At 42.2% G+C, this 18,062-nt stretch overlaps 2 protein-coding genes across 3 annotated transcripts; one reads left to right on the forward strand and one right to left on the reverse strand.

Annotated features, from left to right (window-relative positions):
* The first annotated feature begins 1,123 nt into the window (after window positions 1-1,123).
* LOC146625903 (uncharacterized) lies at window positions 1,124-3,415 on the forward strand. The gene has a single exon (XM_085363039.1). It carries the CDS (start codon window positions 1,147-1,149, stop codon window positions 2,497-2,499), a length of 1,353 nt encoding a protein of 450 aa, XP_085219165.1. The 5' UTR covers window positions 1,124-1,146; the 3' UTR covers window positions 2,500-3,415.
* Window positions 3,416-6,434: 3,019 nt separating this feature from the next.
* On the reverse strand, window positions 6,435-16,875 carry hhla2b.2 (HERV-H LTR-associating 2b, tandem duplicate 2). Of its 2 annotated transcripts, XM_085363053.1 has the most exons (6): window positions 12,778-12,853; window positions 11,912-12,226; window positions 11,521-11,787; window positions 9,500-9,796; window positions 8,055-8,148; window positions 6,435-6,908 (listed from the first exon to the last, which is right to left on the reverse strand). In XM_085363053.1, exons 1-6 carry the CDS (start codon window positions 12,851-12,853, stop codon window positions 6,761-6,763), a joined length of 1,197 nt encoding a protein of 398 aa, XP_085219179.1. In that variant the 3' UTR covers window positions 6,435-6,760. The 2 variants fall into 2 exon arrangements, with proteins under 2 accessions (XP_085219179.1, XP_085219178.1); XM_085363052.1 differs by lacking the exons at window positions 6,435-6,908; window positions 12,778-12,853 and adding an exon at window positions 16,792-16,875 and having other exon boundaries at window positions 6,939-8,148.
* Between the last annotated feature and the right edge of the window lie 1,187 nt (window positions 16,876-18,062).

Genomic DNA, 18,062 nt, shown 5'->3' on the forward strand with positions numbered 1-18,062 from the left:
CTACGGCCGCGTCATGCAGCTTCCGGGCCCAAGCAAACGGCCGATCCGCCACGGCCAGCCGACAGGCCCGGAATCGCCGGCGATGATCTTCAGCGGTGAGCCCCAACCTGTCCACCACCGCCCGGCTCACGTCCTGGAAGCTGCCCCTCGAAGCCGGCGGCAGACCCAGGGCCGCCGTCCGAGCCTCCCCTGACAACAGAGGCAGCAAACGCGGAGCCCACTCTGCCTGCGGCCACTGGCAGGCCTCCGCCGTGGCATGAAAAGTCTCCAGAAAAACCTGGGGGTCGTCCCCGTCCCCCATCCGGGGCACCGCCACCGACAGCGGTGGGGGCTTCGGCGGGTCGTGCCTGGTCGTGGCTCATCTTTGCCATCTCCGCCAGCATCTGCGCCAAATACTGCAAAGGCTGGGCGGGCGGCGCAGCCTGCGGGTCGGACATCCCCACACCGGCAGGCTCCTGGGTTTCGGCACCACTTGTGGAGTATACCAGGCCCAAGCACACACACACGCAGATCCGTATTGCCAAGAACCACATTTATTGATATTTACACAGCAGACAATATGACGCACAGACTGACAGCTCTCGATCCCAGCTGATGTGTGTCTCTTTTCCCTTAGCGCTCCTCCACTCCTCTCCGCCTCACTATATAAAGGGAAGGAAAACCACCATCAGTCCAAAATCGCCATCAGCTGTTCTTACCAGCACCGCCCCGTCGAGCTCACTGCACCACTCCTCCCCTGCAGCCGCGCCCCGGACCACACCTCCGCCACAAAGGTGTTGATTGCAGCTGACAGTGTCTGCAGACTTTGATAACTGTGTGTCACCCTCGTGGTTAATCAGAGGGAAATCTGAGTCAGTGTGGATTTGGTTGTACAGCTCTCACACATACAACCTGAACTGCACATTGTAAGTGTGATGTTCTTCAAATTTGAACAAAGTAAAAACTAAAAAACTTTGAAGTCACACAAGCCAAAATTTTATTCACAATCTTGAACTTTTACTACTTTTATCCCCAAAATGAGCTCACTTCGAATGTTTACCACAGCATAGCGTCCCCAGGCACCTGAGACGTTTGGCAGATGGTGAAACTGTTTATCTTTGTGAGGTAAGAGGGGGCACTTGTTGATGAGCTGAAGGTATAGACCTGATGTCACTGTTTGGGTTCTTTGTCATTACAGGAGAAAGAAGTGAAAGCAGGCCGAAACCTCAGCACATGGATGACATCAACCAAAAACATCCAGCACCAGCAAGTAAAGATGAGCCAGCGGCGATCCCTGTGGAAAAGACTTTTCCTGCTATGAAGCAGCCCAGAAGACGCAAGCGCGCCAACGGGGAGGAGAGAAGCTTGAGCTGTGACCAGTGTGGAAAGACCTTTACTCTGATTGGTAGCTTAAAATCACATCAGCTGATCCACACCGGTGTGAAACCATTCAGCTGTGATCAGTGTGGAAAGACCTTTACTCTAAGATGCAACTTAAAATCACATCAGCTGATCCACACCGGTGTGAAACCATTCAGCTGTGATCAGTGTGGAAAGTCTTTTACTCAGATTTGTAACTTGAAATCACATCAGCTGATCCACACGGGGGTGAAATCATTCAGCTGTGATCAATGTGGGAAGACCTTTACTCATAGATGGAGCTTAAAAACACATCAGGTCGTCCACACGAAATTTAAAGCTTTCAGCTGTGATCAGTGTGGAAAGTCTTTTACTCAGATTGGTCACTTAAAAGCACATCAGCTGATCCACACAGGGGTGAAACCATTCAGCTGTGATCAATGTGGGAAGACCTTTACTCATAGATGGAGCTTAAAATTACATCAGGTCATCCACACTGAAGTTAAAGCTTTCAGCTGTGATCTGTGTGGAAAGTCTTTTACTCAGATTGGTCACTTAAAATCACATCAGCTGATCCACACAGGGGTGAAACCATTCAGCTGTGATCAATGTGGGAAGACCTTTACTCATAGAGCCAGCTTAAAAAGACATCAGCTGATCCACACCGGTGTGAAACCATTCAGCTGTGATCAGTGTGGAAAGTCTTTTACTCTAAAAACTCACTTTAACAGACATTATATGATCCATGTTGGAGGTAAATCATTTGTCTGTGATCTGTGTGGAAATTCTTTTACTGGGATTAGTAGGTTAAAAATGCATCAGCTCATCCACTCTGGAGTTAAATCATTTGTATGTGGTGACTGTGGAAAGGCTTTTACTCACATGACTGGCTTAAAATCACATCAGCGCACCCACTCTGGAGTTAAATCATTTGTATGTGGTGACTGTGGAAAGGCTTTCATCCATTACAAAAGTCTATGGAGCCATCAAAAGACCCACAAAGTGTCCTCCTGTGAGAAAAGTGGCAGACCAATGGGACATTACCCTGACAGGGTTCATTTGAACACAGTGGGAGAAACGGGGGTTCTGAACAAAAGTTCTTCTGGATGCTGCGTCAAACTTAAAAAGCTTGAGATCAGGCTTCACAGAATTCAGCTTTAATTTCCTGAGAAAGTCAGAGCTTCACTGTCTTTGTAGATCTAGTGAAAACATGAAAGGGTGCAAAAAGAGGCACTGTGGTACTGCATGATGAAGTCAGAAGTGACAGAGAAGTATGTGAGCGTGGTTCAGGACATGTTTGTGTGGTAGCAGTGACTACCACACATACTTGGGTTGAAGGTGGGGGCAGGATTACATCAATTCTGAGCGCCTTCTTCCTTTTTCAAAGAGAGGGCAATACTCAGGAAAGGATGATGACAATAGAGCTGCAAGACAGGATGGAAAGAAAAAGAGTTTAAGAGAAGATCATGAATGTTGTGAAGTGATCGAGCCGCGATTACAAAATCTTAGCTTATGGAGTTAGTTATCCCAACACAAGTTTAGCGAGTTTAACTTCACTGGCTGTGTCCACAAACAGCATGCAGAGCAAACATTACTCCCATCATCTGATCACAAGAAAAGCAAAATGTCAGAAGAGTTCACCTTCTGGGTCAAACTGTCAGACCTGTTACTGTTTATTTGGCTGTTCATCGTGAGGTAATTATCAGTGGCAGTGCTGCGCCACTTCTGTTGTAACTCACAGGAAATGTGTTTTAAATGGGCTCTATTGTCTTACAATATTGTGTGAGTCTGTTTTGCTCCAGAAGGACACAACCGTTCCTGCAATTTTTAATGTTACAGTAAAAAAAAGTAAATTCATAAATTTGTGTCATTTTAAACAGGCAGTATGTGGAAAATTACACGTGGGTAAGAATATATTTAATGTTTTCAGTGGTCTGTTTTCTTACAGGATGTGAGTGTGTTTTGCTCCATGAAGACACAAACCTTCATTTTTTGTTATGTTGCAGTAAAAATATTTTTATTGTAAGTCATATATTTTCGTCATTTTATCCAGGCAGGATGTAAAAGATTAACTGAATCATATGAAAAATAAAATGTAGAAAGATGTGACGTATCTTTCAGGTTTTTTTTTCTGAATAATTACACACTGCTTAAAATTAATTGCAGTATAATTATTTGTTTATTTCTTCCTCTGTAAGAAACTGACTTGCTGTCCCTTTGTTCCCGTGTACCTAAGTAATTGTGGGTAATATCTAGATGCATGCTCAATCATCCAGGTAAGGAAATCCCAGAAGTTGATTCTGTTCATCTGGACGTAGCGTTTTCAGTGGGACAAACGTTTCGTAACTCATCCCAGAGACTTCTTCAGTCTCAGCTGACTGCAGGTTTCTCCAATCTTATAAACACTTGCATAATTTTTGCATAATGAATGAACAATGGGCTGTGAGGTCAGTTCCTTGATCATTAGCATGCAAAGTGTCATGAACACTGATCACTAAATCCACTATTGGAGTGTACATTGTCCGCTCCATTCATAGCTGAATGCATCACATTTACTTCTTCACATTTTGTACCAGAAGACTTACCAGCCTTTAGAAGACAGTGGTCCCGAACCAGAAATGGTAAAGTCACTGTGTATAAGAGCAAGAATATTTTATAGGGTCTGACAATATAAATGGTACTTGATTAAATATTAACAGCAGTACTAGGTAGCAGCCTGACCATTGATTCAGATTGAATACATAATTTTCTCTGGGAGCAGGCCTGTCGTCTGGAACATGCTTTATATTTACAGCATGGAGGGCATCCGGGTGGGTCTTTATAAATTGCTTGCAAGTAGTCTTAAGATGACACTTTGCAGATCCCAGTGCCAACACTTCTCATAAGCCTTCACCCTTGTGTACTTCTGCTCTGTGCTCACTTGACAAGTTGTTTCAGATAGTGGTCCGTCTTGGTAGTGATGGTGAGATGAAGCCTTGTGATGAACTGAAGCTTTCCATCCAACTGGTCGACTCATGGTTCGAAGCATTGTGATGATTCATTTGGAATTCATGACGACGTTTATGTGAAGCGTAGTTTGAATCTTTGTTTGCTGCTGGTTCGGTCAATATTGTTTGGAGAGAGATCAAACAGCTTTAGAATCGGTGCAAAAAGGGCGTAAACACAAAGCGCGGACCCGCCGAAACATCAGAATCAGCGAGCTGTCGGCTTTCAGTCCCGACCGTGTCCATGTCCACGTACGAGCCGTCGGGTGAGAAAGGCGACATCTCACTGCTTCTGATCCGTCGGAGGCTCTGTGCTTTGTGTTTATGTCTTTGTGCACAATCTGTGTTCCTGCTCTCATTTACTGCTTTAGCTGTTTGGTGGTTGTTGAAATTTTGTGAGGTTTAACCTGAGATTCTGGCATTTCGGGCAAAATACATTTATATAAAAAAAATTGATTCAGGATTTTAATGAATCGATATGACGTTATCCAAGAATCGATTTTAATCGATCATCAAAACCCACCCCTAGTAACTGTGTAATGCTTATGTACATCTGGATAATGACACAAACTAGTGTGTGGCGCTTCACTTTTTAATAAACTAAAAGACAGAAATCAGATTATAGGATCTGTAGTGTTGTTTATTTATATTATGGTTCTTATCATTCGTGATATTTATTACTGTGTGCATACTTTATTAGAAGAGATGAGATTTTAAAAAAATCTCTTCCTTCTTCCAATCAGCTGTGTTTTGCTGCCCATTTTATTTCGAATCTGGCGCGAACCGGCGAGCCAGTTACTGAATCAGTCACTGCATACGTAATCAAAGCGAGCCTCGATACGCGCTTCACAAAAACTCGCCGAGATTACCCGACACAGGTAGTGATGGTAAATTTGATACTTTTTACTGAATCGAGTTTTAATGAGTCACTCACCAAAGTGAATCGGCTTATTTGAGTCATTTGATTCACTGAGTCAGTTGACCAGAGAGTGCAAAAAAATGTACATTTTCACTCAAACTTAATTTGTTTCTCTTTTCATGTAAATCCCACTGCTAAGATGAATGATTCTAAAAACAACTATTTTATAGAGCAAAAAAAGAGTAAAAAAATTTCTAAAATTAAGCAATTTCCTATCAAAATTGCTTAATAAACATTTATTTTGTTTATTTTTATTTTATTAGTATTTTCCTTAAATGTGTTAAATATATATTTTCTCATCTAAATGTCCACTGAAATGTGAGCCTGGGGGCGGTAATGCGCTTTAACATTGGTTAAGAAGAAGGTCTTTTCTTCCAGTTCAGAGCAGAAATGTTTTTGTTAAGATACTGGATGTTGTGTTTTTCTCCACAATTTTAATTATAAGCTAGATACATTGCTGCTAACAGCAACAGGGATGAGTCAGTGAGTCAGTTGGACTTGTGAATCATGATTCATGAGTCAGTAAAGTGATTCTCCAGTATTGAACGATTCGCGCATCACTATTGATGATGTAATGTGATGTATCAAATGTGATACACTAAGTATCACAGGGTTGGAAAAAATAAAGTCTCAGTTCTTCACTTACATATACATTATGACAGAAATCTTTATTGGCATGCGACCACTGTTTTTTAATTAAGACATTTACAGAAATTCACATTTTCATTCAAATTGTGCAAATATCAGCAAATTACAAACATATATCAATCGAAAAAGGCGTTTTTGAAATTTTTTAAATGGGAAACATTTCAGTGTTAAACATTAGGCCAGAAAAACGTCAGAGCGTGACGTCCCCCCTCTATAGAGGTCTGCATCAGCAGTTTAGATGCTGAACCTGATCTGTGTTTAGCTGTGTTGTGATCATAGTGATCATAATACTGTCAGAGTATTGGCCAAAAATGTTTTCTAGACTAAACAACATAAAAAACTAAGCGCTAAAAACTAATAATTAACATTATTTTAGCTGTTAGCTTACACACACAAACTAACAGCTGTGGCTGTTTTGAAACCTTTGTCTAAACTGACAGTTGGCCACATTTTCACTGGGATGTTTTCACTTCAGGTAAGAATAAAACTGGAGACAATTCTTGAAAGAAAAGGAATCAATTGAAGCATAAACACATTCAGCACATCCTTTAAACACAACAGATTGTCAAAGGCAAGACTGCTGATTTACAAACGTTGTTTTCAAGAGTTCTCAGTGATGGTCCTTCATCAAACATCTTTGAACAGACAAATATGCTTATGGTTCATTTCCCCACCTCTAATAATACTGATACAGCATGTTTAGTCTATCAATTGTTTCGTAGACTAAACAAGTACAAGTGAGTCAAGTTGAACTAGTTCTTGTAATTAAGACTTTGTCCACCAGGGGTCAGCATTTTTCAAATCACAGCAGCGTCTGATCTGAGCTGACTGCATACAGAGACTGTTGGTGAAAACAGCCTAATGGTTAACTCTACGTCACTATGTTTTTACTTTGTTCTTCATCAGGTAGTAAAATAAGGTTTCTCTTTGTTGTGACTCTGAACAAAACAGAGTCCATCCTGGTTTGTGACGACGATACAAAGGCCGCGTGTCTGTAGCGCGTTAGCAGCAGTGGGTAGCTGTATATTGTAATACACAGAAAAAGAAGGCTCATGTGATTATTGCTGTTCTATCCAACTGTCCTGCGGATGATTGATGAATCCTTTCTTAACTTCCTGATTATTAAATTTAGTACAATTAATGAATCAATGTAATATTAACTATGTATTAGAGACGTTGGCAATGATGAGGTAAACTCAGCTGATGCCATGAACAAAGGTTATGGATGAGGCTCGGCTTCATTACACAGTCACCCGCAAAATAAAAAGACAGTAAGACACATATTCGTCCTCAGAATAAGAAGGTCAGAAAGTCATTCATGTCTAATCTACAGTAGCTGTTACATCATATCAAGTAGAAAAATTTAGATTTTTTAAAATCTATTTATAGGATCCGTTAGTTTAGTATTCATTTTTCTGTATCCACAATGAATTAGTTTATTTCCTGTTTCATTAAGTTGTTTGTTTCTTGTTATATTTGTTATATATTTTTATTGTTTTTGTACTTCACTGATGTTTTTGGTGCTTTCTTTTCACCTTATTGTAAAAAACCCTGAGAGTTTCATTGTCTTGGTGCATGCTCAATCATCCAGGTAAGTAAATCTCCAAAAGTTGATTCTGCACGTAGCGTTTTGTGGGAGCAGACGTGCACCATAAACCTACACATACGGATCAGTATTTAAGGTTTGACTCTCGTCATCCACTGGAGCACAAACTGGGTGTCATCAGTAACATAGTTCCCGAGTTCCTTCATCTAAACTCTCTGCTTAAGATTAAGGAACTGACCTCCCAGCCCTTTGTTCCTTCAGTGGGCTGATTTCAGTCATTATGCAAATGTACTGTTTATAAGATTGAAACCTGCAGTCAGCTGAGACTGAAGAAGTCACTTGGATGAGTGACGAAACGTTTCTCCCACAAAACGCTACGTGCAGATGAACAGAATCAACTTTCTTTTTTTTTATTTGAACAAAAGTACCAGCTGTTCAATATTTATCAGCTCAAAGTGTGACATGAACAGATTAGTTTCCCTCATGATGGCAGAACGATGCAGACAGACCAGCACAAACAAACGCCATCACACTCTATGGTGTGTAGACACTGCAGTGATTCAACCCTGGACTATAAACAACTCAAAGTCAAACAAAGTGATTAAAGTGTAGCACAGACCTCCTGATGGAGATTAGGGCAGCGATCGACAGGCCGATCAATACCAGTCCACACATAACAGCTGTAGTAATGACTGCAGTGTTAGAGCGAGCCCCTATGGAAAAATGTGTAATGAAAGTACAGTTACTAATCATAATGTTGGTGATTATCAAAGAATGTACATGATCTTTATAAGTATAAACACAGCTGACTTAATACTTCATACTAGTTTGCGCACCAGAATATTACTGTAATCCCGACAGGCTTGTTTTACTGCTGAATTATTCAAAAACTGAAGTGTATGATGACTAAGTGACAGTAAAACTTGCTGCTGCATCAGGATTAGTTATGTTTTCTGTTTTGGTTCAACTGACAGATTCACTTCCTCAATAAGCTTTAACTTGTTAACTGAACCATGAAGAGAGAAACCTGTAAAAAAGTCCATTTCCCCTCCAATTGTTCCCCTCACAGTCGCTCACATGTCTTATTTTAGGAAATTATGAGTAAAGCTCACGTGCAGTAATAACACGAGGTCATAGCTGCAGAAACACTGATAGGTTCACTTTTGATACAGTTACACTGAATCTTTACTTTTACGTTATTGGTCTGTGTAGTTATGTTTCAACAGCAAACATTTCTGGGTGTGGGCGACCGTGGCTCAGGGGGTTGGGAATTGCATCTGTAACCGGAAGGTCGCCGGTTCAATCCCTGGGCTCTCTGTCCTGGTCGTTGTGTCCCTGGGCAAGACACTTTACCCTACTTGCCTACTGGTGTTGGCCAGAGGGGCCGATGGCGCGATATGGCAGCCTCGCTTCTGTCAGTCTGCCCCAGGGCAGCTGTGGCTACAACTGTAGCTGCCTCCACCAGTGTGTGTGAATGTGAGAGTGAATGAATAGTGGTATTGTAAAGCGCTTTGGGTGCCTTGAAAAGCACTATATAAATCCAATCCATTATTATTATTTCTGAGTAGAATAAGTCTTTGTCTGGCTGAATGTCCCCACTTTACAAATGCAATAATAAAAGCTCTGGCAGGTGCATGGTTACACATTTAGTCAGGACTCTACAGGTAAGAAGTTATTTGTTATGAGAAGTTGAGATTTTGGGTCATGTTGTTTCACTTTTTAAACCAATGCAAAGAAAATGTCCAAAATACACATTTAGTAGTTTATTTTATGCTTTTGTCCAATTATCCAAATTTATTTGCATAGCCACCCTGGGGCGCACAGACACTGGCGCCCTCTGACCACCACCAGTAGGCAATGGGTGAAGTGTCTTGCCCAAGGACACAACAACCGAGACTGCCCAAGCCGGGGCTCGAACCGGCAACCTTCCAATTACAAGGCGAACTCCCAACTCTTGAGCCACGATCGCCCAATGATTAATTAATTTCTTTAGAAATCTGGCTTTATCTGGTCATCAGCTGGGCAAGTTTCTCCCTGCAGTGTTTTATATCAGCTCGATCTTACCTTCAGTTATTCTCAGGTGGATGTGGGTAATGTGCGTCTCCTCAGCATTACTGAGCTTACAGGTGTACATCCCCTCCTGCTTTGTGGATAAGTCCTTTAGCATGAGGCTGCCTGACTTGGACACATTCTCCACCTTCTGCCTCCACCCGTCTGACACCGAGTAGGTGACGTCGGTCCAGGACTGGCTCAGGACGGTCTGAGTGTGGTTGAATCTCCAGAGGAGGGTGAAGTTGGTGAGTGATGTGTTTGAGGGGGTGCAGGGGATTGTCACACCAGTGCTGGGACCACTGATATCAGCTGAAGGCATACAACGTAAATGATTAACAACAATATTAAAAACTACAGTCTTGGGAAATTACTAAGAGGTCCATGCAGCCCCAAGCAACACCGAGCCGAGGCGAGCACTCCCACACAGAGCGTCATGTATCCATGGTAATCAAAGGAGCTTGCAAAGAAAAGCATCTGGACTTCTTTAAGATACTTGAAGACGTTTTGCCTTAACGCCCACTCACATCCTGGGCCATCTGATCTCAGGAATTTGCATGATAAGGTGGGGCCAGGTTTCACAATGAACTCACCCGAAACTCTGGCTGATTGAGACCCACACCCAGTTTCACACCTTGGCTCAGGCAATTAGAGGATCATCAGGGGGTCCTTTTGTCCCTCTGTGGGGGGGAAACTCCCACTAGGTTTATATCTGGGACTCTCCACCATTTGACCTTAGAACTGAAGAAGCTTCTCGGATGAGAGGTGAAACGTCTTCAAGTAACTTAAAGAAGTCCAGACGCTTTTCTTTGCAAGCTCCTTTGACTACGATGACCTGGATGACTGAGAACCTTCACAGACATATCCATGGTAACCACATAGTGAACCCTCACCAGCCAAAAGACCCCAGCAAAGAGCGTTGTCCAACACTCATCAGTGATGTGATATTTGCTTGAGTTTTCAGGTTCTGTTGCCACAGCATCTTACAATGCAGAGAAGACAGAATGCAATTGGACGAGAAGCGAAACTTAAACTCACCGGCAAAAGTTAAGGATACAAAGTTTGTGTTTGGTGATTTTAATTCTGTAACAAAAAGCAGGAAAAATGGTAAAGAAGAGGAGTCCTGACTCTGAGGGACTCTCAGACAGCCATCAATTTGGGATATCAACAGGAACTCGTGATGTCGTCTACGAATGTCATCACACACCCACTGTTGTGCTTCACTTCTAGAACAAAACATCCAAGTCAATATCCTCAGATATTTGTAACAGGGTATCAGACTGATCCATGCTGCACTGTTCCTCCTGAAGCTTGGAGTCTTCCTAAAAGTATCGTAGCATGGACCTTCCCAGGATGGCTGAGAAATGTGAACCCTCTGGTTCCTCTGTGGATCCAGAGCACCAATCCGGAGGAGCTGTCCCCAAACCCCCACTGATGTCACCCAGGAGAAGCCTTCAAGACCCAAAGCCTAAAAGAACTTGAGTTGAATTTCATCCACCTCAGTGCACCAACCACCAAACAGCTTAATAAATACCTCAGTGACCTCTGCCCCGCTGGCAGACCAATCTTCCTTGTTTTCACTGAGCTCATATAGACCCCTGCAGCTGAGCCCTCCACATACTGATATATGTATGTTATTACTGATATTTAAAGAAATTCCTGTATTTTCTAACAGTGTTTTGATGAGAGAGAGCTCAACAGTTTTTTCTTCTTTTTTGCATAAACCACATCCAAAGTCCGCCTTTAACTTTTCTGCTTTTTGATCATTCTGGTGCGCCTTGTTCATCTTGACACTTTTTAAAGGTCCACAGTCTTTGTGTGGATGCTGCATTTTATCTGAAAGTGCACGGTGACGAAGATACATCACGGATAGAGATTTCCTTGCATTGTTTCATCAGGATAGATAAACAGGTTTTGTGTTTTTTGTTTGTTTGTTTTAATTTTACAGACAACATATTTAATGCAGTTTTCCTTCATATTTTTCCTAGTTATCTACGTCCCATCTGCAGTTCTCCTAGTTTGGTTGAAATACTCACATAGTCTCTGCAGAGTGGCTCTCCTCCTGTTCCTGCGAGTGCTGATGGTGCAGATAAAGAGCAGGTGATAAACACCGGCTGAAAGCATCTGAGAGCTGCTGATGTTGTAAAGCAGCTGCTCAGTCCGCTCGACTGTGGTGGTGTTAGTGAAGGTGATGTTGGATGGAGGGCTTGTGGACCAGGTGAGCTGAGGTTCAGGGTAGATCCCCTCTGACCTGCAACTGATCCTGTTTTCAACCTGATTCATTTTGACCTTATTAACTGGAGCTGCAACAAAAAATCACGGATCAAAAACTCATCATTAATCTGATGACAAAAATGAACACAAAATCTTCATTCATCTGACAGTGCACGGAGAACTGAGCTGATGTTCACTGCAAGTTTCTCCTACCGTCCACTTTTAGGTTGACAAATGACTCCTGGTTTCCCGTGATGGTGCTGGTGTGGCACTTATATCTGCCCTCATCCTGAACCTCCACACTTGTCAGCTGGAGTGAGGCATTTCCACTGGAGATCTGGTCCTTGAACAGTGAAGTCCTGTTTCTGTAGTACTGGTCCTGGTTTCCAAGCTGGTCTCTGCTGTAGTAGAATGAGTGGACATGAAGGTCTCTTGGTGTCTTAAACCAGTGGATGACGATTTCATTCCCAATCTTGAAACTGCACGGTAAGACGCATCTCTCCATGAAAACACAGGACACCTCAGTATCTGAAACATCAGAACAGACAAACACTAAAATTAAACACATACAGCGGCTTGCAAAAGTATTCGTCCCCTTGAACTTTTCCACAAACATGAATCAATTTGATTGGAATTCCACGTGAAAGACCCACACAAAGTGGTGAACACGTGAGAAGTGGAACGAAAATCATACATGACTCCAAACATTTTTTACAAATAAATAACTGCAAAGTGGGGTGTGCGTAATTATTCAGCCCCCTTTGGTCTGAGTGCAGTCAGTTGCCCATAGACGCTGCCTGATGAGTGCTAATGACTAAACAGAGTGCACCTGTGTGTGATCTAATGTCAGTACAAATACAGCTGCTCTGTGACGGCCTCAGAGGTTGTCTAAGAGAATATTGTGAGCAACAACACCATGAAGTCCAAAGAACACACCAGACAGGTCAGGGATAAAGTTATTGAGAAATTTAAAGCAGGCTTAGGCTACAAAAAGATTTCCCAAGCCTTGAACATCCCACGGAGCACTGTTCAAGCCATCATTCAGAAATGGAAGGAGTCCGGCACAACTGTAAACCTACCAAGACAAGGCCGTCCACCTAAACTCACAGGCCGAACAAGGAGAGCGCTGATCAGAAATGCAGCCAAGAGGCCCATGGTGACTCTGGACGAGCTGCAGAGATCTACAGCTCAGGTGGGGGAATCTGTCCATAGCACAACTATTAGTATCTGACCCACCTGGCCTTTTTGACAGCCACGTCTGGCCCATGTACCTGAAACATAAGAACATCTAACTTTAAAATATTAGAAATAAGCTTGCCTAAGAGTTCAGGCTGTGTTGAAGAATAAATATGGTCAAACCAAACGTTGACTTTCAAGCATGTTACAGTTGTGTAAATGCCGATTTTGCCCTATATGCTGTATTTCCATGAATGTTTGCAAATTCCTCAATTTTTCTAGTGAATTATAAAAACACGAGTGGTGGCTCAAAACCTTTACACAGCACTGTATACGTAACAGCTGCAGCACTTCTTCCTGCAAAGGTTACATGTTGTAACTTCGTACTGTTACTAGAGGAGAACTTAAAAATTGTGTTGGACAGCCATTATTTCTGTCTTAATGGGCAACTCCCACTAGGGTTTAAATAGTGGGAGATTTACCCGAGGCACTGACCAGAGGGCAGCAGTCAAACAGGTGGTGGACGGGGTGCGAGAGGTCACCTGAGATAGTCCTGCTTTTTCTGACACAGGAGGATCTGGCCATGGCCTCCAGGGGTCGCAGAGGGCAGCCAGTGATTTTTGGGCAGTGTTAATTACCCTCTGAGCAGCCTGTTCTCAGTCGTGGCCCCTGCACATCTAGCTCCAAACACCCAGGCAGGAGGAGAGCACGCTCTCTTCTTGAAAATGGCTGTGAGTTCACTGCTATAAAACGACAGCCAATAAAGCAACTATGAGATGTGGTGGAACGGCAGATTCACATCACGGATCTGACAAATCTCCAGCAGCTGTGAGAAGCTATCAAGTCAACGTGGAACAGAATCTCAGAGGAGGGTTTCCAGAAAATAGCTGCGTCTTTGTAATGAAGGATGAAGGCAGCTCTGAAGGCAAGAGGACGCAACAAGATGTACCTGCTGGTGATGAGTGTGTGCAGGCTATTACATTTGTATTCATGTTGGACAGTCGGCTGTGATTTATCGAACTTCTCTTGTTTGAAATCTGCTCTTACGTTTGGTTCAGTTCACTAAGTGAAACAGATTTTGAGTGATGGGATTCTTAGTTTCGGTCTTTGTAATCAAACATTTTGACTGTAGGTCTCAGACATTATTAACAGGCACGTGCAGAGGGGGGGCTAGAGGGGCTTGAGCACCCGCCCCTTTCCTGATGAGTGCCCAAAGTGCCCTTTTGTTGAGGCAACTTTTAAAAGATTTTTTTTTGTGTGTGTGTGTGTGCGCGTGCGGAGTCCTGTCTGTGCCCCTCAACAATGTTATATTTAACTATTAATCACAGTTTTGCTAAATAAAAGGATCTGGCTGGCATCAGTCACATGATCACATTTAACCAATGATCGCCCTTGACGGCAGAACGCGCTGGTTACGAGCCGGGAACGAGCTCACAAAGAGCACGCGCATTTTTAGCGGTCCAGAGCTGTAGGAGAAACACAAGTTAACTCAGAGACACAGACTGATGCGACAAACCCAGTAAGTAGGTGTACAGCGTACACTGTAGTGTGTAGCACCCAGGAGTATTAGCTTATTACGTACACGTTGGTAAGCTGTCTTGTGGCAACTGACGAACTGAAACAAACGAGCGTGCTGTGTGTGCAACAGCGCGACAAACATTACCTGTCCTTTTATTAACTGCACAAGTAGTGCTGGTCACAGCTGCTGGCTACCTGTGTAAGGCTGTCATGGGTCTGTAGCTCTGTCACCGTTTTAGGGAACATATTTAGTTTTAAAGTAAGTTTCCGGGCTTTTCCTGCCTTTCTGGAGGGATTATATTTCACTAAAAACGATCTAATATGCATGTCCACATAATTATGCATTATTATAATATTTTAAAAAACACACGCTGTATTTTAAAGAACATACATTAAGAAGCAGATTATATTAGATTTATATTTTAAATAAGACAAAAGTTGGATTTTACAGCAGTAAAAATACAGTTTAAACATGTAATAAGCTTTGCCCTGCACAGAGTGGATAGTGAAACAAATGGAATCATCATAATGACATTATTTCATATTTATTACTTCCCCCTCCTCATTGCTTTATTATTGTAGCTCTAGTAATAAATAATAATGTAAGGATTCTGGATCAGCACCATGATGCCCATAGTATATACAGTATTCTGAAGAAGGTCTAAAATGTCACTGTGTGTGTTTTATTTTGATGGATTTTTAAAAAAAAATATTACTCATGATATAACATTGTCCAGACATGGCTGGTAAGGACATGAGGAGGAAACAGTAGAGCTGTGTGAGGCTACTAAAGGCAGTGCTATAACATTTTTCTGTCATCATTTTATTACAGATTAAGTGCAAGAGTTGTTAGGTGTGGATAATTAGCTTATAGTTTATTGCAATAGCAAGTTGTGCCTTGTTCTCACATAGCAAGTGGAGAGTGATATATGAAAAGATGGGATGGAAGGAAGAAGAGAAGCAAAGAGTGATTCACAGGCAGAGTCTAAATTATTTCTCACAGTTTTTCGTTGCCTTATGGTTCAAAGCGCTGTCACCAATCTTTGCATTTTGTTATTATCTCATGACACTTGTTTAATCAGCTACCATCTCTCCTATGGACTTTTTAATGTCTACAGTCTCAGATCAACACAGCCCTGCCCACCAGCACTATCCACAGCAACCCCTCAACAGCAACGTTGTACCCATCAGGTAAAGCATCGGCTACGTTTGCTTTGCCTTGTTGCCCATATTAGATTCTTGATGAATGTGTTGTTGTTGTTATTCAGCCTGGTTCAATGTGCCCCTTTAAACCTCTCTGCACGGCCCTGATTATTAACATTGTGTCTAACCCTGAGTGTGAGCTTGTTATTACAGCCTGTACTCTTTTAATTATTGTAGATCTTTAGCTATGTTGTGTTTTGATATGCTGTATTTTTACAACCTAAATTACAGAACTTAGACTTCTGTTTAATATTTTGTAAGTGAAAGCGGGCGGACTGATTGGAAAGCAAACTGAAATGTTTAAAGTACTTAGAATGAGGTTTTCAGAAGAGGAAGGGAAAAAGGAAGTAACATTGATACTTGATCTTCGCAAATATTCAGACATAAGGACTTCAGTGTTCAGAGATTTCAGTTACTGATTATATTTACATGATTAACAAGCACAGTGATGCATGTCTCCTCTGCTCTAAGCCCCAATAACCAAACTACAGTTTCCTCTAATAATCAAAGTTAACTATGGAGCCCATTCACTGACGTGCCGTCCAGACTCGTGTAACTGGCTTTGGCTACGAATAAAAGCCGAGATGTGCTTTTGCTGCTGTCCCATTGTAGTCGCTCAGGAAGAGGACGTCTCCCACCCAGCCCGACCGTTAACTTCTCCGCTTTAAAAGCATTTCCAGACCCACTGATAAATACGACGCATTACTCAAATCCTGACTGCGACATCATGTCTACGTTTAGATTTTTGTTCAGCCTGCTGAGATTTTCAGGGCTTTCCCTCCGTCGCAGGAAATCCCGTGTAGTCGGGCTGAGTTTGTTTCCTGATTTTTAATGTTTTTAACTAAAAAGTTTATGCGTCTTTTGAAGAACACAGACGCCAAGCTTCTTATTACAGCCTGTACTCTGTTAAGATGCTTATTGTAGATCTTTATTTTCGTTACTTCTAAGCAAAAGTTCGTTGGTTCAGTTCCAGCCAGGGATAATAAATAAATAGATAAATGAACAAACCCCGCCTTGTCACGAGGGAGCAGTAAATGCCTTCACGAAACATCGAAAGAAGTCCAAAGAAGTCCAGTCGCAGAGCCAAAGCGTGAAAACTGAATACAGTGAAAAGTTTCGACCAAGTTCCCCAAAATGTTTTTTTTTTTTTTTTTTTACAAACGCTCTGATCAACTGACAGCAAACATCTCACTCACCTCCATCTACAATCGTCAGAAAGATCCAGAGCAACAAATACGAGCTCCGTTGACGCACCATTACTGTTACTGTAGCCGTCGCATTGAAATGTAATTATTTTGTGATTGCAATGTTCAAACTTTGGTGTTTAATCTGGATTCATGTTGTGTTGTCGCCACCTACTGGTTGGCCTGAGTGTGGCGCTTTGTGGTGCGCATGCTTTGGGGTGATGCTCAATTAAGTGCACGTGTCACCAGAGACTGAAGGCTCGAGCCAGAAAGAGAATGCTGGCCTGTGTAAAGGGTGGAAATATAGAAGATATGGACTACAATTGCTCATGAATGTTCAGTAGAAAGGCGCACACGGTATGTTGGTGCATTTACTTTGTGTGTATGTTTTATTTGAGTTGTAATTTTTGTTCTGCTGATGTAATATCCGTGTTTTTCATTGATCGTTTCACCATAGTTTTTCACGGTGTTTGCTGGTGAAAAGAAGATTAAAATACTGGCTGAACATCAGTTGGAGCATGGCCCTTTATTCTACTTCGAACATGAAAAACCTTCAGGAGCAGTTAGTTACATTCTCCGCTGTGTCCCGCCTCCTCACCAGGGACCTACTGTCCACAGTTTTCTTTTAAATCAAATCAAATCACTTTTATTGTCACATCACATGTGCAGGTACATTGGTACAGCACATGTGAGTGAAATTCTTGTGTGCGAGCTTCACAAGCAACAGAGTTGTGCAAAATACAATAATGTAAACAAGCAAAATACAAGAATGGCTACATCTGAAATAATAGTATATGCATTTCTGGATGTGTATACTAAATATTTTTCTACACGTGTGTGTGTGTGTGTGTGTGTGTGTGTGTGTGTGTGTGTGTGTACACATATTTTACAAATTAAATAGAGTAAACAATAAATAAAATATATAAAATATACAGAGTTGAATATGTGCAAAACAGTGGCATTACTGTACAGTATGGAGTGCATAATGTTAAAGTTCCAGTAGTGAAGCTGAGGTGTCTATGACGTGTTCAGCAGTCTGATGGCCTGGTGGAAGAAGCTGTCTCTCAGTCTGCTGGTACGGGACCGGATGCTGCAGAACCTCCTTCCTGATGGAAGCAGTCTGAACAGTTTATGGCTGGGGTGACTGGAGTCCTTGATGATCCTCCCCGCTTTCCTCAGGCAGCGCTTCCTGTAGATGTCTTGGAGGGAGGGAAGCTCACCTCCGATTATCCGTTCAGAGCACCGCACTACTCGCTGGAGAGCTTTGCAGTTGTAGGCGGTGC

The sequence above is a fragment of the Diplotaxodon limnothrissa genome, linkage group LG9 (genome assembly GCF_057381915.1).
Source record: "Diplotaxodon limnothrissa isolate DT_005_m linkage group LG9, D_limnothrissa_male_GT1.1, whole genome shotgun sequence".
Taxonomy (NCBI): domain Eukaryota; kingdom Metazoa; phylum Chordata; class Actinopteri; order Cichliformes; family Cichlidae; genus Diplotaxodon; species Diplotaxodon limnothrissa.